The sequence below is a fragment of the Epinephelus moara genome, chromosome 13 (genome assembly GCF_006386435.1).
Source record: "Epinephelus moara isolate mb chromosome 13, YSFRI_EMoa_1.0, whole genome shotgun sequence".
Taxonomy (NCBI): domain Eukaryota; kingdom Metazoa; phylum Chordata; class Actinopteri; order Perciformes; family Serranidae; genus Epinephelus; species Epinephelus moara.
In genome coordinates this window covers 23,766,171-23,783,352 of record NC_065518.1, presented here as the reverse complement: position 1 = coordinate 23,783,352, position 17,182 = coordinate 23,766,171, and the positions used below count along the sequence as shown (strand labels likewise).

The window sequence follows — 17,182 nt, the reverse complement described above, 5'->3', positions numbered from 1 at the left end:
AATTTTGAGGGAAACATCCATTAGTTAACATTGTCGTAAGTTAAGCACATACATTGTCAGAGGGTCCCTTCTTGGCCGTTGAATCATGGCTGTGTAGTAACCATATGGTACCCGTGAGAGAAACCCTTCACCGACCTGCCAGACAGATTCATACAATGTAAACACTTGGGAAGGAAGGATTTAGCATGTCGTCTGACGCGGTTTACTGTAGCTTTGAGGAAGCTGTCGTGAACTGGGCTGCGTTTTAAAAATAAGTACTATTTCTGTCAAGTCATCATTTTTTGACATTCAGAAAATGTTCAGTTCAACCTCCAACAAAGGACTCCTGAAGTTGGAGGAATGTTCTGGAAGCAGCAGTAACCTTTTGGTCCTGCGCAACATTAATCCCCTCAGGATTCACGAGGTGGACAGTAATGTTAGCCTGCTAAATTTGGCAAGCGAAGAGGACGATGAAGTCCAGTTTGACAGTAAGCAGCTTTCTTTCTTTCGCTATGTTGCTGCCTAACGTAACTATGTTTACTGAGCCTTACTGAGCTGGCTTCGGTGGATATTATCCTATTAGCCCACATTACCTGACACACTGATACCAGACTAAACAACAGAAATTGATATACAGGGGCGTAGTTGAGGAATTATAGGCCATGTGACCAAAGTCATTCTGAGCCCCCGCCCCCCCACCACCACCACTTGTTGTAAAGTGCCCATCCTACCCACACACTGTAAAAAATTATGAAAATAAAAATAAACATAAACGTACTGAAAATAAATTAAAAACTGAACATAGATACCACGATATCACCCACTGGTTCGTGACCCTCCGTTTTGAAGCCAAATTCACCCATGTCATGAATGTTTAAATGACCTATAGAGACCAAAACCATTTTTTGTTCCAGGCCATAAACATATATTTCTGCTGTTAAATTCGGCATTTTAACATGGGCGTCTCTTGTGGAGCCAGCCTCACGTGGCCATTCAGAGAACTGCAGTTTTTGGCACTTCTGTGTTGGCTTCTTTTTTCAGCTCCGGAGGTTGCGGCTTAATCCTACCATTACTCCAGCTTTAAAAAACACCCATGTCAGTTTATCTAATGCCACAGCAGACAAATAGAGGTGTAACGATACATCGATCTGGATTGATATATCAATTCAATGAACCACAATCCAGTATTGTCAATGCAAAGTGAAATATGGATACATATGATCATCTTCAAAATGTGCCTTTATTATGTCAAATTCTCATGGTATGTCTGTGTCACCACTTCTGTCCGAGCACACCTCCTTCCCAAACATTCAAAAACAGTGCTAGCAGCCTAGTGCCAGGCAGACGATGTCAAGCAGTCAAGAAAAAGACAATGAAAATATTTACTGATATCATCTCATACCAATCAGAGGCCAAGGCCCCTGGATTAAATCGAATCAAAATTGTAAAATGGCAGACTTTGTGATATCAAGCAACAATTGCGTCTTTGACCAAAGAATTTATAAGATATCATATCATGATGACCTTGTGATTCACACACCTACAGACAAATAAATCAAGCCACTGAATCCTGTGCAATCCTGTCAGTTGCTTCAGTTTGCATCTATGTTCCTTTTGTTCAATGGGTTGATAAGAAAACATGGCATTTTCTGCAGCCGTTAAAAGAGTTAATTACTCTCCACACCTGCCCAATGTGTGTCCAACACACATTTTACAAATAAAACTCATCTGTAACTCAATTTATGGGTTTTTACTTTTGATTATATATACTTTATTTTTTTAAAAAAATCAATTTTTTCACTCTTTTGTCATTAACACACAGGTCCGAAAGACACACACATGCACAAACAGGACCTATACATGCACAAAGTGGAGAGATGTCAGAGTGAGGGGGCTGCCTTGCCCCGAGCGGTTGGGGGTTTAGTGACTTGCTCAAGGGCACCTCGGCAGTGCCCAGGAGGTGAACTGGCATCTCTCCAGCTACCAGTCCACGTTCCATATTTGGTCCGGACGGGGACTTGAACAGGCAACCCTCCGTTTCCCAACCCAAGTCCCTATGGACTGAGCTACTGGAGTAACCAGCATCAACCATCCATCCCGTCATTCAGAACCTGTAAAATGAGATAACAGAAGTATATACCACAGTATATAACATTAGAAGAATGTGATATGGCTATTGTGCTATTTCTGTTAATACAACCCGAATCAACAGGCTTAAAGCTACAGAACTTAACCTTTTTAGCAATTATTATATCATAACTATCACTATATCTTAAGGTGTATCTTATCTTATCTTATCTTATCTTATCTTATCTTATCTATCTTGACAGTGGTACATGAGACAGATAATCTTTAAAAAAATATCATGTTCCTCTGGCTTCTTCTCATGCTTCTGATGAGAATCCACTGCACCTGAACATAAACAACCAATCCAGAGCCAGGAGGCATCTATATTGCAGTGTAAGTCACTCTTTGTGCAAATGCTGCACTACCAACAACAGCATGCACGAAGAAGACCGACAAGTACAAACTTGCTTTCGTGAGTAGGAGGAGCCAGAAAAACTTGATTTATCTGTCTCATGTATGATGATATGTATATATAGTGACAGGTATAAAAAATAACTGTTGAAAAAATGACATACTGTAGCTCTAAAGACTTTGACCTTGATGGTTAGGGATAGACAGGAATAGCAGCATCTCTGTAAGTTGCTCAAGCAATTTGATACAGGGCATTGATGAAGTAGGAGGACTTGTACAAGACAAATTAAAAATAGAGTGGTTAAAATTGAAGCAACGGATGAACATCCAGATATTCTGTCCTTAGTGTGAGTCAAGGTTCAAGATGGGTGGATGCTATATTCCCTATGATGCAGCTTAAATGTTTTCACAGACTGAGTAGGCTACTCAATAATGGCAAAAATCATAATGACAATTTGATCAATATTGAGATCACTTTGAGTATTGTCTTTAGAGACATAAAGCATTAATTTTACCTAAAAAAAACTTTTTCCTGTAACTTTGTATACAAATGAAAAACAAACAAACATCAATAATGATTATCTTGTTTTCATAATTGTTGGAAGCTGAAAACTGAGGGCAGTTGCACTGGGGCCCATAGAGAGAGCGGGCTCTCTTACAATATATAGGGCAGAAAACAAGGCCTTATGGGTAATTGAGATTGCCAGGTTAGATAGACGCGTGTGCTGAAAAAAAAAATCACATTAAATAAAAAATAGTGCCATTTGCTAGGTCGTATGCCCTTGAAAAGGCAAACCTATCCCCATCATTGTTTTTTTTGTTTTTTGTAACAGTCAGTAGCATTCTATAAAAAAAATATTTTATGCTAATTCTACATGAACTGTAGATAAAGTATAAAGAAACTATTCAGTTATGTGGATAATTCCTCATGTTCTTTGGTATTTTGTCAGATATGTGTAAGTGATGATTATTTCTGGGTAGTATTTGGTGTTATGCAATGTCAAGTCTCCATTTGATCATGTGACAAGATGGTAAGATTACACAGTAACTAGTTTAGGTGCATAAATAGTGTGCCAGCATGCACTAGGGCCTGTTGTAACTTCCTTATGCCACTGCTGTAGTGACATCATCAGGATGTAAGATCAAGTCAAGGTTGCCTTACCAATGAGTTTCTGTTTCAGAACAAGTCTAGACTTGTCACTCCACACATCCTGTTGTATGCTGAAATGAGAGTCAGAATGTGTCGCACAGCAGAACAGCCTCTTCTTCACATTCTGGCTCAGTAACAGTCTGAGCTTGACATGTGTTTACAGTCAGTGTTTGAGTAGTACAGTAGGTGGAGGAGGCTGGTGTCCGCTGGACCAGGCAGATAAGCATTACTGCTGTGCACGCCCCCTTATGTATAAACAAGATGTGCTCAATTTTTGGTCAACAGGATAATCATTAGTACAGCTCTGAGTGCTTAATATCTGACCAAGGGTGTTTTTGTACAGAAAAAAATGGACCTAGGAGACAAAAACATTGTTGCAATGATTGCAAAAGTTATTGAGGAAGGTAAGACTACGAAGAAGATATTGTTGTGGTTGTATAATATTTGTTTTTCGTGGGAGTCCAGCAGAGACAAATTTAATTTGAACTGTAGTTTTGTGCTACTAGAACAAAACAGAACTGCAACTTCCTGTTTCTCATTGTTTCTCCTTTTTATTAATGTCATTTTGTAGCTTCAGACACAGATAGCAACCGTGACGTGTTGATGGCTGGTAAACATTACCCATCCATTCAAGAGTTTGCCTCAGCAATCCCCAACCACCTTCTCCTGGGGTCTCTGCTGGAGCACTTGTGCTTTGTCTACGAGACCAACCCAGCACGCTCACGAATGCTGTTTAAAGGTATGTACAGAGTATGTTGGTACGTGGTATTTTAAATACACATTTACCATTGTGTGATTATTGTCAGTTTATTTCTAATTCAGTTACAAATTATATTGTTGTTTCCTCTGACAGTCATTGGTCAGCGTTTAGCTGCGATGAACCTGCTCTCACCTTTGGCCATAAGTGATGAGTTCAGCACCGTCAGACTGCAGCACAACCGAGCCTTTACTGAGCTGCTTCACGCTGCCGAGTCCTCGCTGTATCCTCAGGTAACTGGACAAGTCACCAGTATGTCCACTGGGAGCCTTACCAAGTAGTCAGCATGTTGTCAGTTTGAGACTGGGACTGTTATGTAAAATGGTATTTGTAGTTCGTATAGACTTGTCAGTAAGACTGTGTTTATCCTCATCTCATTCACAGGGCCAACAAGGTCTCGGCACAAATGCACACAATCCTGCTTTAAGGTAAGCTAAACTTGGAGTAGTTTTTTTATTGTTGAGATGCTTCAAATGAATATTAAAGAGATAATTCAGATCTTCTGAAGTGGGGTTGTATGAGGTACTTATCCATATTCAGTGTATAACCTACAGTAGTTGGTGGTCAGCATGCCCCCAGTTTGGAGAAGCAGACAGGAGTACTGTGACGGAGGCTAAGCAACGTACTGCTATTGTCAGGGGCAGCAGCAAAACATATTTGAGCTACTTAAAAAATTAATATAAGTTTAAGTGTACGCATTGTTTAGAATATTTTCACTGCTTTATCCTGCTGTCAAACAACCTTTTCTGAAAGAGAAGTAAAGTCGTTATCTATGCTCTCTTGAAAGCCACCAGACTCCTTCAACAAAAACAGTAGTCTTACCTCGCAGAGCACAGGAGTTGCTACTCTACTGCTGCCTCGAGCAGTTAGTTTTTATGTTATTTAGTGACTTTGGTGTTTTAAAGGGTTAGTTCGGATTCACCAAAGTCTCACAATAACACAAACAAAACAACTGATTGAGGCAGCGGCAGTTCAGCAACTCCTGTGTTCAACGAAGTAAAATTACAATTTTTGTCAAAGGAGTCTGGTGGCTTTGAAGAGATGAATGTAACGACTTCAGTTCCCCGTCGACGGGGTCATCTTATGGCAAGGAAATCTGTGAAAATATTTAAATATAGCCTACACTTAAACTGATATTGATTTTTTTGGTTAAAGTTGTTTTGCTGCTGCCCTCGTCAACAGCAATACATTGCTTAGCTTCGGTGCTGCTTTTCCCACCTGCTACACCAAACTGATGGTGTGCCGACTGCCATCTACTGTAGGTAATACACTGACTATGGATAAGCACTTCTTACAACACTTCTTCAAACAATCCAAACTACCCTTTAAGTAAGAGATGTCTGTTTTTGCCTTCCCTCAGATCTAAGGAGGGACTGTTTCAGGCGCAGACTTCCCGGTATCTTAGTGAATTTGAAGAGGTGTGCAGGCTCGGAAAAGGATCATATGGAAACGTTTTTAAGGTATTTTACCCCCTTCTTCTCCTTACTCCTCTACTCCACTAAAGAATAACTTTAGTTGATCAACACAGTCATGTTCTCTCTGATATCATCTTGTAGGTTATGAACAAACTGGATGGGCAGGATTATGCTGTGAAGAAAATTCTCATCAAAAAAGTCTCAACAGAAGACTGCATGAAGGTGGGGCATCAGTGTTTTATCAATAGAACCTTCATGCACCCAGAGATATAATAGACTAATAATTCGATTTTTTTGTTTGGTTTTAGGTCCTCAGAGAAGTCAAAGTGTTGTCCAGCCTGATGCATGTAAATGTTGTCGGCTATCACACTGCGTGGATGGAACATGTCCAGCCCGCGGCAAGTGAGTATTTAACTGCAGTCCTGCGAAAAGTTTGTTGGGCTGTAATAAGGTCAGTGAACAATTACAGTGACTTGTCTTATTATAAGAGCAGATTTATGTGAAAAACATCTCTGTTGCAGATGTCGAGCCTCTCCTGCCTGCACTGGAGTCACCTGGACAACAAGACAGGTAGGATCAGCGTCCAGTGTTAACTAAGCTTTCATGAATTCTTACGGACATTTTTCACCATTTTCTGTCATTGTATGAACCAAATTATGTTTTAAGAAAATAATTATTGTATTAATCCTTAATGAAATTGATTGTAACTTGCCACCCTAGTAGAGATGGGCCTTTTCAGTAATTTCCAAATGTGAGTATCATTATTACATGTTTATTATTATCATGTACATTAGTACTAGCAAAAAAAAGAAAAATTGGGTCTGAAATGAATACCCAAGTGAAAATGTAGTAGGAGAGTAGCCTACTTTTCTGTGCTGCAGGAGTTTAACGTCACATAGTTTGCACTTCTAAATCTGTTTGTTCATTTTCTCAATTAACTTCCAAACATCACTCTTATGTCTGGTCACCACTCTGCCTGTAATGTTAGATTCAGGGATGTCTGAATAAAAAGTTATCTGTAGCAGCACAGATCATTTTTGCTGTATGGATCTGTGCAGATATTCATAGATAGCAGTTACAGTACTGCATCCCAACCAAAAAACAATTAGATTCCAGTGCTGGCTGCATTGGATTGTGACTTGTGTGATCCAAACATTTTCAATAACTCCAGAGAATTGTTAAGTCCAAAAGTAAAAAAAAAAAAAAAGGTAATCATTTTTAAAATTCGTAACATGTGACAAAATTACAAAATGGTCTGTTTCAATCCATATTTATTGGCGTTTAGTCTTTCAAAAACATTTTCATTGTGGTCAGAAAAACTGATGAGGCATGCACCTGTTTTTACAGGGCAGTATATAGCCCCAGTCTAACAGCACCATGAATTACATTTATTCATTAAAGACAGATTATTTAATAAAAAAAGACTAACTCATTAATCCAGCAATTGCTCGATGCATTGACATCCAAATCGGGTACTCATGCCCATTCCAGCGCCCTAATATTACTTATTAGTTTCACTGATATTTAACATTTTTACCTTGTGGTGAACTACTTTGGCTGAATTACTTACTTGATTAATATCACAAAAAGGGAATTAAAAAATATATATATAATTAAAAAAAAAAAAAAAAAAAAAAAATATAATTTATTTTATTTTATTTACGTTCTGATTCTTTACAGAAATAGCATGAAATAAGAATTTTTTTTTTGACAGGTAGAAATTATTCTTGGCCAGTAATATTTTTTATTCGCATATTAAAAAAAACTTATATAAAAAAAACCTTACAATTACCTTCTAATTATAAATTATAATTTCATGGGGTTACCTGTAGCCATTAGGTAGAGTTTGCCCCATACTAGCTGAGACCTTGGCAGTGGCTCGAGTTTGATTCCAACCTGTCACCCTTTGTTGCATGTCATCCCCATTCTGTCTTTTTCTCTTACCTGTCACTCCCCACCTGTTCTGTCATAAAACCTAAAAAATAATTTTAGATAAATAAATAAATAATAATAATTTCAAACGGTATTCCCAGTATTTATCTGAGGGCATGTAGATGCAATAATAGTTGTTATAATACTCAAAACACTAAATGTATCTCGTCTCTTTCTTTCACAGTTTTGATGAGAATCCTGACAGCAGCAGCACCAGCTCCTCAATAGTGTTTCAAAGCCTCAGTCAGAGGACCGATACTGCTTCAAGTGCCAACATACCCCCCAGAGAGGCCGAGCCCGTCAAAGCTTTAGTTCCTACCCTCGAGACGGGCCAGGTGGTGTGTCCCAAGACGATGCGGCGGATTCCCAAGAACTATGTCCCCTGTGTGTTCCTGGGACAGGGAGGTCCTCCAAAGGGCTCCAAATGTCCCGCCATGGGGTGGGACAGCTCAGCACTGTTAGAGGAGGAGTCCGGCAGGAGTAGCATCGAACTGAACAACAACTCCTGCATTGATAAGGACTTTCAACAGTGGGCTGACAAATGTACAACAAAGCCTTCTAAAGAGGTAGATCCCCACCCCAAAATCAGAAATGCATATTTCTCCTCTTGCCTGTAGTACTATTTATCAGTCTAGATTGTTTTGGTGTGAGTTGCTGAGTGATTGAGATAGCGGCTGTAAGGATTTCTGCCTTCAATATAATGGAACTAAATGGCACTCTGCTTTTTAAATACATTTTTAAAAAATTCTCCACAGTAATATATCATTCCAGAGATCCTGACCCAGTTACTCAAGATAATTCACAGACTTTGTTGTGAGCAGTTTCATGTAGGGACTATTTTCTTTTTACTGAACTACATCCACCAACAGTATCACCACGCAGAAGGAAGCGTGTGTCTACTCATGTATGACAGGCTACCACTAGCTCACTAGAGGGAGCTAAAGTTACAGCTCAGCCACGCAGGATGTCATTAATGTTTACATCTCCTGTTTTCAAGAGCACAAACCTCTCGTCCATGAGTAGATGCAGGCTTTTTTCTTTGCAATGATACGGTTAAAAGAAAATAGTTTCAACGTGAAATTACTTACAACAAGGTCTGTGGATTATCTTGAGTAACCGGGCCAGGATTTCTGGAAAGAGAAAATGCTACGAGTATTGTTTAAATGTAGTTCTTTGGCACTTTGAGCACCACAAGCTGAGTACCATCTAGTTTTATTATATCGAGAGAAGGCGGACATTTCTACAGCAGATATCTCCAACCGTCTGCAACAAACACCAAAACAATGTAGACCAACAAATAACGCTACATATTCAAGGAAAAATGTGCATTTTTAATTTTAGGTGAAGTGTTCCTTTAAAGATTGCAATGCTTTATAGCTTGGTAAAAGTAAAAAAGTTAGACTCTTTTTTCAGAATTCTTGATGAAATGTACACTTATAAACAATGCTAAATTTTCAGTAATGGTTGTATCTGCAGGTGCAGTTCCACCTGATGCTCTACATCCAGATGCAGCTGTGTGAGCGCTCACTGAAGGACTGGATCTCTGAGAGGAACGCCAAGCCCAAAGAACAACTCAGCTCAAAATGTAATTATTTAACACATGCGTTACTTGAAAAAAATATGTTGTTCCATTACAGATTAAATATTAAAAAAAACTATTTTGTATTTTCAGGTCCTTACGGATGTGTTGACACAGAACACACACTCAGCCTGCTGAGAAAGATACTTGAAGGAGTGGAGTACATTCACTCCAGGGGAATCATGCACAGAGACCTGAAGGTAAGTTGCTTTGATAGATTTTATTTGGTTTGAGGTTATCTCTGTAGCTTAATGCAAACTATTCCAGTCACACACAGTTTGCATTGGCACACAGGTGTCAACTAGGAGTGATATCTAATAAGCTGTTAAAAGAGTCCTGGTTACCGTCTGTCACAAAGGAAATGTATAAATTCTCCCAGTAGTTGAATACAAAGTCATACAGCTTTTCAGGAAGGCATTTCCTCAACTCCTCCCTCTTGCCTTGGACGTGTTTCAGATAAATTTCACTCTTGCAAATATCCTGAAGCCTACGTGGCTGCTGAGTGATTTCTAGCAGCTGGTCCCTCTGTTTGAAGAAACACGGCAGGGTCAAGGTGGACGGCAGGTGGCCGTTGTGGTTGTAGACAGTGAGCGGGGAGGTGAGGCTGAGGAGTTTGACCAGCAGAGAGCTGTTCATTAGATTAGGCCTGTGGTTCAGGAACAGGAACAGACAGTTCTCCCCTGCTTCGCTCAGCTTATTGATGTTGGCTCCATACCTGAGCAGTAGCTCCACCAGCTCCTTGTTGCCCATGCTGCACGCCTCCTGTAGAGGTGTCATTCCGGCTTTGTTTATCGCGTTGACCTCGGCCCCCCGCTCAAGCAGCTCAGAGATGCAGCTGAGGTCGTCCTGCAGGGTTTTAGTGGTCTTCACAGCCATAGCCACAGCAGCTAAGTGCAGAGGAGTGTTCCCAGAGTTCTTCACCCCCTTAAAAATAGTCAAGAATATACTTGAATTTAATGTAGAACCTAATGCACATATTTCAGCAGGATGAGGAGCACTGAAAAGATGGTAAAAGGGGAATAGTTGGGTGTCTCTAATAAAACATGTGCACAAACCTTGTTGATATCTGCTCCCTCCTTGATCAAGCTGGCTATTAAGTCCTTATGGAGGATCCCTGCGGCCATGTGCAGGGGCGTCATCCCGCTGCTGTCCACAGCATTAACATCAGCACCGTAGCTGGACAGAATTTGGACAGCAGACAGAGCCATGTAGCGTACTGACAGGTGGAGAGCTGTCTGGTGACTCCCCTCCACCTAGAGAGGAACCACAAGAAACACATTTGCAAAACATTTCAAGAGGAGTGAAGTAATGATATACTGATATGTTAAAATATTCACCTTTGCATTGACGTTAACACAGTGCTCACACAGGAGCCGTAGACAGGCCTCTGCCTGCTTATGCAAGCCGATCACAGCAGTCTGAAACTTTGACCCCGGTTTTGAGCCACAAGTCAGGATGCTCGGCCATCCAGCTATCACCAAGTGCAGAGTGGTTCGACCCAGCTGGTCCCTGTGGCAGAGGCAGAGACAGTGAACCAGTGAAGATAAAGAGCTGCCTTCTTTAATTAGAGCACTAATTCTAGAGAATTGGAACACAACCTTATTTTTTGGTCTTTTATAATTTAAATTTTTCATTTATGCCGTGAAAATATTTTTTAAAAGATCAAAGTCTTGACTTTTGAACCTTGTAAAGACCCAACCTTCCAGTGATTTGATGTTTTCTTACAATATTTTTTGCTGCTGAAGACTTGAATTTTGTCATCTTCGCCAGGCACACAAAAAAGTCTTGTGATTATAAAACTAGAAGGAGTTGTTTAATGATTTTGTATTAAACAAAATATAATTTAATTACCTGTATAATCAAAAAGTTTGAAATAATTTTTTTCAAGAAATAAATACCCTTATAATGTTGCCCACCTACTATTTCTGTTGATAATGTAATTTGTCTTTGTGATAAACAACATATAATGTCATTTATAGCACAAAGAACACACATTAAGTGTACTGTAGAAACATTTAATTGACATAAACTAATTTTATTGATCATTTATGAACATTTATTTAATTAATGTAACAGAAAAAAATCACTCTGACCGAGGGGTCCTCTTTATGACGGAGGACAAACTGATAGAGTTGAACTGACCGTCTTTCATCCAAAATAACAACAACTGTGAAAGATCTATTCCACCATCAATTACAAACAGGGAGCAGACAAAATACTCAAATTTAATATTGAAGTACAAAAATGCAACATGTGAAGAGTCAGTCAAGAGAACTAAGTTATGCCTCCTCTGTCAGCATGGATGTCAACTCCATAAGATACCTGACTAAGTTGACAAAAACTTATATATTTATTAATTTCACAGCAGTCATAGTGAATAGCTACTTTATTTTTGTTTTTCAAAGTTGCTAAAAGTTCTCTTAATTCTCATCAAAATACAAATTTAAAACCAGAACTTATGTTTAGTTTTGATTGAAAATGGCTACGGAGTTGACCTGTTATGGTTGAGACACACCCTATAGCAGTATTATTTAATGAATTTATCAAAAAATAGAAAGCTTATCGGTACTTGAGCAGCATTCCCGCCTTTTTGGAAACCAGGAAGTGAGGTATGAGTCCTTGGGATATAGTTTACTCCTTTCATGCCTGATTAAATTATCTGACTGAGTTGACAAAAATGTGGGACACATCTTTAAGGGGCCAACATTTTTACAAAAAATATATTTTAAAAGAATTTTAGCAGTACATTTTCATACCAATGTTATTAGTACATAGAGTTGGTTTTAGATTTTGAAGGCTTTTAACGCATTTTTGATAGTTTGAAGTTCTGAATTCTTGTCTGGAACAAGGGTGTTTTCTGGCACAGGGCAAGTTTAGACGTTAAAAAATAAAAGCAGATAAAAGCATTTTATAAATCATATTTATTTCAAACCCTTTAAAAATAATGTTTTTTCCCCCAAAACATAACAAATGTGTAAATAAGTTAGAATTCTAAGATGTTGTTTTGTTTTTGTCTCCGGTAAGACTTTTGTTTCAGTTCTCAAGAATGAGTAAGAGATATAAGGAACCAGTAATGCATGTGGTTTTACTGAGTGTCACGACATATAATTTCACAACCGTTTTAACAGGAAGTCGTCTAGTCACCATAAATTAAATTAGACTCTCTCTGTACATGCACTCTTATTTGTTGTAGCAAATAAACTAAACTATCTCAGCTGAAATGAGTTAATTTACTACGGCTGAGTTATTTACATTTTATCTTACGACAGGCTGATAACGAGAAGAACAACCTCATGTTAACACTGTAGTGTAAATGGGCGTGATGTTTGGTGTTAGTGTGTGTGTCTGTGTCCTGGTCTGGGTGTGTGTTTGTCCAGACCTCCTTTCAGGGTCTGCCCCTGTTGACAGCAGGCTCTGCATGCTCTTTACTCTTCTGTAAGAGGCAGCCAGATGAAGGGGCTGGGTAGTCAGGCCCTGAGGCAAGACAAGATGAGACAAGACAAACTGGAATACTGGATAACACAAATATGTTACAGCCTAACACTAAAATGATTTCTTTCTATTTGACTATTTTAACATTTTGGTAAGTAATGATCACATTGGAACATTAACATGTGAGAGTTGTAAGTAATCACAAGCTTCTTGTGGCTGTTGTTGTAGATATGTGTTTATTTGAGTATGATTTGGTAATAATTTAATATATAAGATGCTGTGTTTCTGTCAGTGTGAGAGTGTGAATTTCACATTTTACATGTTTCAACTCTCACTAGTAATTTAAAAAAAAAACGGTTGCATTGTTGCATTTACCTTCCAGAAAACTTCTCCGGGCGCACCGCCTTGTATCTCGATGAGAAAGTTACTCCCATACTTTTTTGACATGTCCTCTATACGTCCCAAGTCTTCATCCATAATCGCAGTATAGAAGTCATTGTTGTGAAACATGACAATGTTGCCGCTCCTACCCACACGTTCCTTGCTCCCCTCGAACATGGCCAGGCATCGCAGCTTCACTGCTGTCTGTGTGTAGTCTCACAGGATGTGTGTGTTGGTTGAAAGCTGGTTTTTCTGGTTTGTACATGCAAGCGTACATTTGGCAATTTGGCTCTCCGAGGAGGGAAATGTTTAAATGCTACTTCTGTTTTCTTGTATTTTCAGTCAATATGATTTCATCAAGTAAGTTTGATGTAAGGTCTTCCTGTCACAACTGATAACTTCTTGCGGCGTGTGGGGCCATTTATGGGGACTGTTAACACCCCTCTGAGTAATTTCCTGTGCTTTTGGCACTTCAGTATTTTTACTTTTAGGAAAGCAGAGAATCATTACTTTGCAAATGCTTAACAATCCATCTTTTAAAATGCAGGAAATAATGTACAATATTTGCAAATTTGAACTTTATGTGATGTGAAGCAGATGAATTTTTCTAAATCATCTCCCTAAATTTGTTGATTTCTGCCCTTAATTAATTGTAATATTGCAAGAACTTAGAACATTTGCATCTTTAAACCCTCTGACGTATGCACCTAATTGTGACGTCTTTATTCTTCCACAGCCAAGGAATATTTTCCTCCATGGTCACGACTGCAATGTTCGGATTGGGGACTTCGGTCTGGCCTGCAGGGATCTAATACTGGATGGCCATAAAAGCACCACCTCTCCCAGCTGTGGTAATACTGCACTTCTTACCTTGTTGTGTTTTCACAACACAGCACCTCTCAGAATCACCTCTAGATGGTACTGTTTGCTTTAAAGTCACTTTTCTGATGTATTTTGCAGATTGCTCACATACTTCGGGTGTTGGTACCTTTGTATATGCTGCACCAGAACAACTGAAGGGCTCCCATTATGACTCAAAGGTAAACATGTTCATCGTAACTAAAAAATGTTTGATTTAGACTTGTTTTTTCATGTAAAATTACACATATTTTTGTGCTTTACTTTCATCATTTATCTGCTTTGTCATTTTATTTAATCACTTATTTAAACAAGCAGTCGCACTGAGATTGGAATTTCTTTTTCAAGAAAGACGTGTACAAAAAAACCCCAAAACACATAGCCTAGGCAGATATTTACATTTAAGAAAGGCAATTACAAGTGTGGACAGCACTCCAATTTGACTTTTTAATATTGCCACATGGACATTTTGGGCAAGACGCCCTTCTTTAGCGTGTATTCTGGCAACGTCACTAACAGTACCTCAACCAGAACAACAAGCCAAAGAAGGCAACTTCATTTATATAGCACATTTCATAGACAAGGGTGATTCAACGTGCTTTACAGAGCAATAAAATATAAAACATAATAAAGGATACAGAAAAGAGTTAAGCGAAAGAAGGTACAGAAGGTAAAGTTGATTACTAAATTATTTTTTTAATGAAAAATCACCATTAAAAATAGCAAACGTCTAGTCAAGAGGTGCAAAGATATAAAGATATTTAAAATGATGTAAAATTGAGTTTAAAAATAGGGTTGCAGTCATAACAGGGTGGAGTAGGCACTGTAAAAAAGGAATAGCTTAAGCTTTGACTTAAAAAGGTCAGAGACGGGGCTTGTTAACAAGTACATCCCAACAGGGGGAGCCAAAACTTTTCATGGCACAGATTCTCATAGTTTAGTGCAGTAAAACATGAAACAAGACAAAGCAGTCTGATTAACTAAAACCTTGGTCTAGAGACACTTCTTCTCAGGGTCTTGAATTTGTGTCCACCTACAGTTCCATATCTAAGTCAGTCTTAGAAATATTGAGGAGAGCAGAGCAAACTCTGCTTAGATATTTTTATAAGAGATCTTCCAAGTTACGTGATTACTTAGTGAAGTAAGAGACCTCCTTATTTTTTGCCTGAAATCTCCAGTGGGAATTTTTCTCGTCATAAATGTATTCACTGCTATTCTATGATCAGGGTTAATCAGTTAAGTCATCCTAAGTCTGGTGTTGATATCAAGGTTAGAGGCAGAATCACATGTAACACTAAATTTAAAAATGTCTGTGTAATTTGTATTATGTTGGGAAAACCAAAGAGAGTTAAAATCCAGGATGTGTGAACATAAGTGTTCGATACATTATCATGATAAGAAATCATCTGTGGCTATGCACTTCAATAGTAAGAATCACAGCTTCAGTGAACTTCATTACATGGATGTTGACACAGTAAAGATGCCACAGAGAGGTGGTAATAGAGACAGAATCCTTCTCCACAGGGAGACATGTTGAATATATTTCCTTGATACCCTCATCCCCAATGGGATGAATGAGGAGATTTCATTTGCTTGTTTTTTATGAAGTGACGATATTTGTGTTGTTTCATTTTTTAGTGCCCCAAACCCTGAGAATCTGTGCCATGAAAGGTTTTGGCTCCCCCTGTTGGGGTGTAGTTGTTGTGCAGGTTGAGGTCACCTATAAGTAACCCCACCTGTGTATATTGTTTGTAACTTTAATCGTGAGTCGAATGTGTTGTGTCTTATTTTTAAGTATGCAAGTGCAGCCTTTAAAATGTTCAAACAGGATAAGGGCATGCTCACTCCACTTGTATGCAGATAGTATTTGTTTCCTGAGTCCAGTGTGAACAAGAGATACAGCTGATGTTAAGTTGTCCTGAGACTTGAGAATGTTAGTGCAGTATTTAAATGCAACCAGAGAGCAGAGGTAACCAGGCAGTTATTGCAGTAGGGCCTTACATTATATCAATAATCTTTATCATTGTTACCTCTTCTATGACATTTTTTAACAACTGTCAGCTTAAACTTTGTGTTGTTGTTTCTCTCTCAGTCAGACATGTACAGCATCGGAGTGCTGGCTCTTGAGCTATTCCAGCCCTTTGGGACAGAGATGGAGCGGGTGAGGATCCTTGGGGACCTGAGAGATGGGAAAATCCCAGACTCGTTCTGCCAGAGATGGCCAGTCCTGACGAAGTACATCATGAAGCTGACGAGTAAAGAGCCCAGTGTTCGGCCCATGGCCAGCCAGCTTCTACAGAGCGAACTCTTCTGCAGTAAAGACATAGTATGTTGGGATAAACTGATATATTTTAGCTCTGCAAATGATAAACCCCTGGAGACGTTTGGTGCTTTGAAAAAACAAAAAAGCGTGAAAAATGGTCACCAGAAAGTGCTTTCTGTTGCCACCAGGAAGACTTAAGAACACATCTGCAGTACAGCTCCTAATAATAAGAAACCAATTTTTATATTTTTTCCCTCCGCAGGTGATCCATGGTTTGCAGAAGAGGGTTGAAGAGCAGGAGGAAGAGATCATGCAGCTGAGGAGACAGATCAGTCAGCTCCAGAGCTCAGAAGTCACAGTTCATTTCTCTGAGTCAGACAAGAGCTGAGCCTTAAAGGTCTCTACTCTACAGACTGTCAAAACTTGATTTATCAGCCACTGCTGTACTGATTTAGTGACCTGGTACAAGTGGTAGAGCAAGTGTGCGTGTGTGCGCACGTGTGTGAGTGAGCATTTGAGTGTGCCTTCTACACCTGGATGTAAGATTGCAATTATTTATCTTCATTTAGCTGTTCAATAAAACATAATTCTGTGACATCTTACAGGATCTCTGAGAAGCAATATGTGATTACTGATCATTCGAGACTTTCCTTTGAAAGTAGCACACGTGCAGCAAATTGAAAACGTGACCTTTAAGCAGAGTTGACAATGTGTATTATGGTTTTGTTCAGCCTCTTGATCCTGAAGGAAACGCTGCCCATTGTCAGCAAATTGAAAACCATTTGTGGACACAATAGGCCTTCCAATTTTGTTTCACGGGGACATTGGCACATTTATTTCCATGCATAGAGGTTCAAACACATGTCTTTGTTCTCTGGGCTGTACACATGGTTGATGGTGGTTAAAAGATTGAGTTACTGATCACAAGAATACACTGTTTTATCTTGAGAACTTTTTA

General features: G+C 39.0%; 2 protein-coding genes and 1 long non-coding RNA gene across 4 annotated transcripts; 1 reads left to right on the top strand and 2 right to left on the bottom strand.

Moving 5' to 3' along the window:
• The first annotated feature begins 80 nt into the window (after positions 1 to 80).
• Positions 81 to 16,845, top strand: eif2ak1 (eukaryotic translation initiation factor 2-alpha kinase 1). Of its 2 annotated transcripts, none has more exons than XM_050060252.1 (15): positions 81 to 467; positions 4,179 to 4,346; positions 4,461 to 4,597; positions 4,749 to 4,792; positions 5,725 to 5,824; positions 5,921 to 6,001; positions 6,088 to 6,181; positions 6,301 to 6,349; positions 7,896 to 8,277; positions 9,188 to 9,296; positions 9,384 to 9,490; positions 13,840 to 13,954; positions 14,064 to 14,143; positions 16,054 to 16,287; positions 16,487 to 16,845. In XM_050060252.1, the coding sequence occupies exons 1-15, from the start codon at positions 296 to 298 to the stop codon at positions 16,610 to 16,612; spliced, it is 1,998 nt and encodes a 665-aa protein (XP_049916209.1). In that variant the 5' UTR covers positions 81 to 295; the 3' UTR covers positions 16,613 to 16,845. The 2 variants fall into 2 exon arrangements, with proteins under 2 accessions (XP_049916209.1, XP_049916210.1); XM_050060253.1 differs by lacking the exon at positions 81 to 467 and adding an exon at positions 3,808 to 4,011.
• On the bottom strand, positions 1,727 to 3,756 carry LOC126399920 (uncharacterized). The gene is made up of 2 exons (XR_007570933.1): positions 3,620 to 3,756; positions 1,727 to 2,090 (listed from the first exon to the last, which is right to left on the bottom strand). It is a non-coding gene; the product is annotated as an uncharacterized LOC126399920 (long non-coding RNA).
• On the bottom strand, positions 9,498 to 13,827 carry LOC126399919 (ankyrin repeat domain-containing protein 61-like). The gene is made up of 5 exons (XM_050060254.1): positions 13,098 to 13,827; positions 12,670 to 12,764; positions 10,628 to 10,799; positions 10,346 to 10,543; positions 9,498 to 10,214 (listed from the first exon to the last, which is right to left on the bottom strand). The coding sequence occupies exons 1-5, from the start codon at positions 13,278 to 13,280 to the stop codon at positions 9,588 to 9,590; spliced, it is 1,275 nt and encodes a 424-aa protein (XP_049916211.1). The 5' UTR covers positions 13,281 to 13,827; the 3' UTR covers positions 9,498 to 9,587.
• Positions 16,846 to 17,182: the final 337 nt, after the last annotated feature.